The following is a 7,500-nucleotide window of genomic DNA, read 5'->3' as shown; positions in this document are numbered from 1 at the left end:
GTGATTTATTATTTTGTACAATAAATAAAATTAATTATAAATATGTCAAATAATAAAAATTATAACATTTCTTTACTAATAATTCTTAATATAATTTTCAATATTAGCATATCGATTCCAAACATTTATAATATCTAAATCATATTCAAATTTAAATTTTAATAAAATTTAATTTTAATTTGTTTTAAAATTTTGTTTAGCAGCATAATTATCGATTATTTTTACTCGCAACCAATTTGGAGTATCATTAACAATTAATTATTGACATGCTAATTTTTGTAATAAAAAAGAATTTGGAAAATTAAAATAATAATAGTATTACTAAAGGAAAATCTTAAAATTAATTGCGACACATAGTTAATTTATTTATAAAGAGAGAAATAAACTATTCTTTTATAAAACAACAACAGCAATGTATACATTTATATGATTGCAGACATATATTTATTATACATGGTGTCTGATAACTTTTTGTAATCCCGAAGTGCGAAGGTAGATCAAATCAAATTAAGGAAAAAAATCCTCTATTGTTTTACGATATTCGCAATAATTAACGAAAAATTAATTAAAGAAGCTCAGCCAATCTGTACAAGGATGAGCACGCGACGAAAAAGGCCGTCCCACTGAAACTTGATATTAGCCGCTCGACGAAGAGATGAGCGGACCTTACTCACTAAACATAACGCTGAAACGCTGCGCGCCGCCATCATGTTTTGGAGAGCGTCCCCCACCGCTTCGTCGCACGCTTATATTTGTATGGATTGGCTGAGCTTCTTTAATTAATTTTTCATTAATTATTACGAATATCACAAAACAGTAGAGGACCTTTCTTCTTAATTTGAGCCAATCTACCTTCACCCTTCGAAAAAAGTTATCAAACTCTGTATAATTACAGATTTTTTTAAAAATACATAATTTGAATTATTATTTGCGTATGCGTGTGCGTGTGTATGTGTGTGTGTATGTGTGTTATATGTGTTATATGTGTGTGTGTAATAATATTATAATTTTAAGCAATTGCTTTACTATTGGAATTGTTTACAATTAAAGTTCTTAAAAATGAAGTAAAAGCGATTGACAATTACAGCAATGAGTTATGTACAAACTGATGTGATCTTTCACATTTTGTAAAGGAGAATAAAAGACATAAAAGATAATATTACATGTTTACATTTAAAAGATAATATTACATGTTTTCATTTAATTTCATGAAATTTTTCGATCATAATTTACAATTATATGTATAAATCGTATAAATATAGTTGTTATATTAATTAATTACAAAAATATATATCTTCAATCGCTTTAATAGCATATTTTTTTAAAATATATATTATTTGAATGATTTTTGCAAACTTACATCTTTTTGAAATTTGTTAATAATAAATAAATAATACAATTTTATCGATCTTTCAGATCGACGAACAAGGTTTAATCAACAAAGAAAAACTTTATGCTAATCTTGATAAACTCATTTCCGATCCGGCCAAGTTGAAGGAAGCAAAAGACATCACCACCACATGTCTTCCGCAAGGTAAATAAAACATAGATATTCAGTATGTAGTAATTTTTTTAATAATCCGTAATTTTTTTGCTTTACAATTAGAAATTATATTTAAAAGAAAATTTTCTTCTTCTATATTATAAATAATATTCATTAAAATTATACATAGTAATTATTTTGTGTAAAGCTAAATTATTTTCAACAACTTACTTTATTTCAAATTGCATATATTAATTGCATATTTTATATGTAGCCCAATCAGGAAGCAATGATGAAAAGACTATGTCGCTTATACGGTGCGCAGTACATGTAACAAAGCTATTTGATAAGCCTGAATAAAGGAAGAAAGTACATTTTTTCTCTTGCGTAGTATTCATATAATAAACTAATAAGTAATGTAGCAATCTCGCGTATATGATTAAATATTAATAATTCTGATTTTATAACTATACATTCTCGAAGATTTTATATAAAACCTTCTTGTCTTATGAATTGTAATTAACTTTGTATGCTTGTATTCAATAAAATATAATACTTAATCCTTTCTTAGAAATTATAAAAAAGAACCGGTCTCCAGTATTAATATTACGATTAAAATATTATAAGAATATTATTTCCTTTATAAAAGCGTATAAAAAATATATTATTATAAAATTATTATAAATATCTATATAAAATTAAATTTATAATATAATATTTAAATTTTATTATAAATTATTATAATAAGATATTATTTATAATAATTAATTGCTGTTATACACTGTTATAAGAAATTTTAAAACTTTTTTATATCGAAGCAATAATTGTATACGCACACTGTGAACGCCGCTTGAGGGACAAACTCGCTTTGCGTGTATGCGAACATATAGTATGTACGTGAGTCTGAACCTGGAGAAAAACGAAAAATGTCACAATTCTGATATTCGATCTTCATTTCTCAGAATTGACTGCACCAATTTTATTCAAACTGGTCGCAATTGAAAGCTTATATCCACATTATATAATACAAATGTCGTTAGATTTTTTATTACTGCTTTAGTTTATTAAATATCTTAATCGAAAGTTTACTTGACATGAAAGTTTACTTGGTAACGCCGCATTGAGAATAGTGATTCTCAACTCAATGCTTGGACCTGTTTTTTATGTACTTGGCTTTGCGATGCTACCGCGTCGCTCGATAACATATTTCTTGTAGATTTTATACTTCAAGTCACATTAGTCACTTCGATTTCTAATAAAAAAAGCATCTAATAAAAAAAACAATCAAACCTACTTAAATAATCAATTTCGAATATATAATTACTTTTGTTATAAAAATAATAACTCGTGAAAAATTGGTCATATTTAATTTGTCATGTATATAATATTCATGACAATCATCAAAAGTTTACTTAGGTTGAATAATGACAATAAAGATTGGCTGTATCTAATCGACCTAATGGTCCAATAATCCAAGATAAAAGAGATATTTATACGTGATATAAACTGCTATAAATTCCAAGAATAGACATAAAATTTCAATTTGTCTATATATGTATATATAAATGCACGAATATTATTTTATATAAATTTCACTTTTCTAAACTGCGGAAATCAAATATAATAATAAGTAATAGCTATTTTGCACTCGAGAAAAGATTAATGCGACAATCAAGCATAAAAATAAACTCATTCGCTGCTAATCTAAGCAACGCCAAATTTAAAAACAACCTTCTTTCTAAAATAATTAATAGAAGATGCAAAACGTATATTGTGACATTAATGTAATTTTGTATTAGATATTTCTTTGCAATACCTTTTCGGGCAACTGAACCTGACATATATCAGTTCAATTTTCAAATTTCAAGATGATGGATCTATCATATTGATGTCTATGTAAATTTTCTTTAACGTAAATTTTCTTATAACTTTATACTTATATATCTCAACGAAAAAAATTGTGCGGCGGTAATCGAAAGTGAATTGAAAGGTGAAAGTGAATACTATACGATGACATGGCAGAATTATTTCAAAAAATTTGATTTCTCCACAATAAATTCATGAAATTGGCCAAAATAGTGATTTTGGGCTATTCAACTATATAAACTAAATTACTTAAAAACCCGACGTGCTGGGAAAATTCTACGGCCAGATTCATTTTCAGCGTCACAAAATCTATTAGATTCACCTACTCTGTTTTTTGTAACTGAACTAAGCCTGTGTAATCAAAGCAATTAATTCTCGAAATAATAAAAAATAATTACGCAAATTATTAGCCTGCCTTAATTATTAGCATAAAATTAGCATTAATATTCAATAATTTTGATATTTATCAAACATTAAAATAATGTTCTAATTATATAAATTACAATTGACTTAATAAGGAACAAAAAAATTGTTTCTTGCTTACGTAAGTAGAAGAAAATTAATTTGAGTTTTTCAATTCGGAAATAATGTATATTAATACGATCATACATACAATTTGAGTAATTGTTACAATTTAAATAATTGTAATGCACATTTAGACTTTTAATTTTTTCAATATTTTTGCATTAAATAAATATTAAAATATCGCATTATACGTATGTCATTTGTTTCGTTTTGAAATTGAGATTTATTAAATAATAGAGGATATTTTATATGTATACACGCACGCACGCACACGCACGCACACGCACACATATATATCAAATAGTTGTGTAAAACACTTTAAAAATTTCTTCTAACAATAAAATAACTTCTCTTACACGAACTTTTCACGAAATTAATTTAAATGGCCACAAAATTAATTTTATTTTCTTATGTTATTAATTAAATTATTTATAATGATTATTATTGAAATGATTATTATGATGATAATTATTTAAAAATAAAAAAAATTAATATTCTAATAGAATAATTACAAAATATTATTTAAAGTATTTTTACTGTTAAAAGAAGTTAGTAGTAGTTAATTATGGTTCTTAACATATATAAACATATATCTTAACATATATCTTTACGAAAATTAGTCGTCCAAAAACGCGTGCGCGCGCGCGCGCGCGCGTGTGTGTGTGTGTACAGGGGGTCTGTTGTATCATCTGCCAAAAAACCATAAGTAGATTTCGTTAAGTCGAATTGAAAAGTCCTATACCGTTTTGCAAACAACTTATTAATATCTCGAAATTTTGCGTAATTATTTGTAAAAGGATATAGGACTTTTTAATTCAGTTTAGCAAGATCTACTTAATTTATAAACAGGAGAATATGTAATATTATTGCACACATTAATTATTACATTGTAATTTTAATGTATTAATATATTAATGATAAAATTGCAATAACTTGTAAGACATAAAATTCTGTTTCTGTAGGCGCAGTAGGAAGGTACCCATATGAAAGAAAAATGGGACTCAGTGGATGCTTAGTGCCAATAGTCGAGTTTGTAGACAAGCTGTAGAAAAAGAGATATATAAAATATCTATCTATATAAGATCTATACATATAAGATATATATATATTATATCTATATCTTATATCTATTTCTTATATCTATTTTCATCTTCTCTATCTTATATCTATTTTATTATATCTATCTCTAAGATATCTATAAGATATATATATATTAGATCTATATATATTATATATTATACATATTATATATATATAAGATATAGATATATATTATATATATATAAGATATATATATGTATAATATATAATATATATATATATATATATATATATATATAAACATAATATCAATAAAAGTAGCAATTATGCGGAAATCAATAAAGATTTTATTTTATGTTAATGTTTTGTTGTTGTTTATTTCATTTGATATTGTAGTATCAAGCTTTAAATTTCCATACCTATTTATACCTGTTTATTTCAATTATACTTAATTAATCAATTATTACTTAATTATTAATTATTTATACCTATTTATTTCAATTATATTTAAATTGTGCTCTGTAATTATAGAATTTTTATAAGTTCGTTCTAAAGATAATTTTTCTCCTTAAAAATCTTTTCACTTAATTGAAATAATCAGAAAAGTTTTTCTACTTTTATTAATTAAATGATTTATAACATAAGAATGGACAAATAAATTTTCTTATGGAACTTTCATAGAATATTCTCTTTCAAGACATTTATCTTTTATAGGTTTTGTATTCTGAGCAATAAGCGTTGTTCACTTCTATTTCTAATTACAATGAGTTATTTAAATAATTGATTTTAATAATATTTCATTAATATTAATAAAATCAATTATTTAAATAACTCATTGCAATTAGAAATAGAAGTGACCAACGCTTCAATCATCTGCAACCATCTCCAACCATCTGCATTATCAAGTGAGAAATCTTTTGTCATGTACAAGAATTTTTATGATCCATCGTGATGAGAAGTACTACGATAATCAGGACATATTTTATCCGGAAAGATTTTTGAGAAAAAACAATAAGATGTATCACAATTCATTTCATCAGATATCATTTGGATTTGAATCAAAAATGTGCATGGTCTAACGATTTGCTATATTGAAAGTACTCTTGTTGTCTCATTTTGTTAGTCCAATATAAACTGAAATTATGTATAAAATTACCTTTGAAATTCTTCTTCTTTCTTCTGAAATTCTTCAGAAAAATGCAACAAATATACCGAAAGGCGGATTCTGGTTGAATATACATCGGTAGAAATGATATGTGCATCCCACATTCTACATAGAAAAAATTTTGAAATTTAATTAGAATTAAACACCTCATAAGAATCATTAATTCCAAGAAATCTTTAAAAATTTGAATCAGAATTATAATTCAGACTATTAACCTTTTACTAATATTCCTTAATAAATAATATAACATAATAATATATGTATGTAAATTGCAAATCTAAGTATCTTTTTTTATTTGTTTTCTTTAATGTTGTTTTCTCTAATGTTCTCCAAATTATTTTCCAATTCTATTAACTACATTACAATTAAATAATATATTTAAAACGTTTTGCTTAGATAGAAATTTACAATTAATACTAACTTATTAGTACTTATTCTTAATTTTTATTAAAAATATAAGAAACGTGGTCATTAAAAATTGTGATAATTTAACAACTCAACTACGAACTGTTAATTTATTAAGGAATATTTCAGCAAATAAATATTTTAGCAAAATAATGATAGCAAAAATATTATTTTATATTAATAAGTTATAAATAAACACATTTTATTATTATGTAAAAAGATACGAAAAATTTCGATTTTTTTAAAATACAAAATTATATAATTTATATATTTATTAAATTTAAAAAATCAAAACAGCATATAAGCGAAATAATATACATTGATGATTATACATCATTATTATACATCATATTTCATAAGAATCTACTTTTATTTATTATCTCATCAATACGACAAGATTAATTTTTTAATATAATTTGATGATTGTTTAATTTGATTGTTTTACTTTTCATTTCCGATTTTTCGAGTCTTTTCAAATATCGGAAATGAAAAATTAAAGCAGTTGTATCAAATTATTTCGAAAAAAAAAATATAGAAATCGAATAATAAAAATAATATGTATCATCTAATGAATTCTCAAAGATGAGGAAGATAAACCAAGAATCTTGAGAATCTCTACAAAAGATAAAAATTAAAACAACACGTATTATTATTATATGTATATATCTTTTCAAATTTATATATATTTCAGAAAGATTCGTATTCCTATTTTATATTTAGCATTACTTTCGATCATCTGCTTATAAATAATTTTTCTCTTATAATAAAATATTACATCTAGCTAAATAATATTAAAAAAACTACATTTAATTAACTCAATATACTTGAATATATACCTTCATTTAGAATCTTAAATATAAATTATTATATAAAAATTATATGCAAAATTAGTGTACTTGAATTTACATGTAAGTTATTATAAGTGTAAAAACTTACTTTCGATATCATCAAGATTTTAAATCGATTGACCAAAGAAAGAAAATCAAGACAACACTGAGAAAAATATCCGGTGAAA

General features: G+C 24.0%; 1 protein-coding gene across 1 annotated transcript in view; it reads left to right on the top strand.

The window, feature by feature from the left end:
• LOC112639414 overlaps positions 1-2,002 on the top strand; it is a 5,037-nt gene extending 3,035 nt beyond the window's left edge. Inside the window, exons 4-5 of the mRNA XM_025413247.1 lie at positions 1,417-1,534; positions 1,758-2,002. Coding sequence (XP_025269032.1) covers positions 1,417-1,534; positions 1,758-1,843 — 204 coding nt within the window. The 3' untranslated portion in view covers positions 1,844-2,002. The remainder of the gene's footprint in view (positions 1-1,416; positions 1,535-1,757) is intronic.
• Positions 2,003-7,500: the final 5,498 nt, after the last annotated feature.

Source organism: Camponotus floridanus, unplaced genomic scaffold, assembly GCF_003227725.1.
Source record: "Camponotus floridanus strain SB8 unplaced genomic scaffold, Cflo_v7.5 scaffold63, whole genome shotgun sequence".
In the NCBI taxonomy this organism is placed as follows: domain Eukaryota; kingdom Metazoa; phylum Arthropoda; class Insecta; order Hymenoptera; family Formicidae; genus Camponotus; species Camponotus floridanus.
Note: the sequence above shows the minus strand (reverse complement) of the source record. Positions and strands in the feature narration are given on the sequence as shown.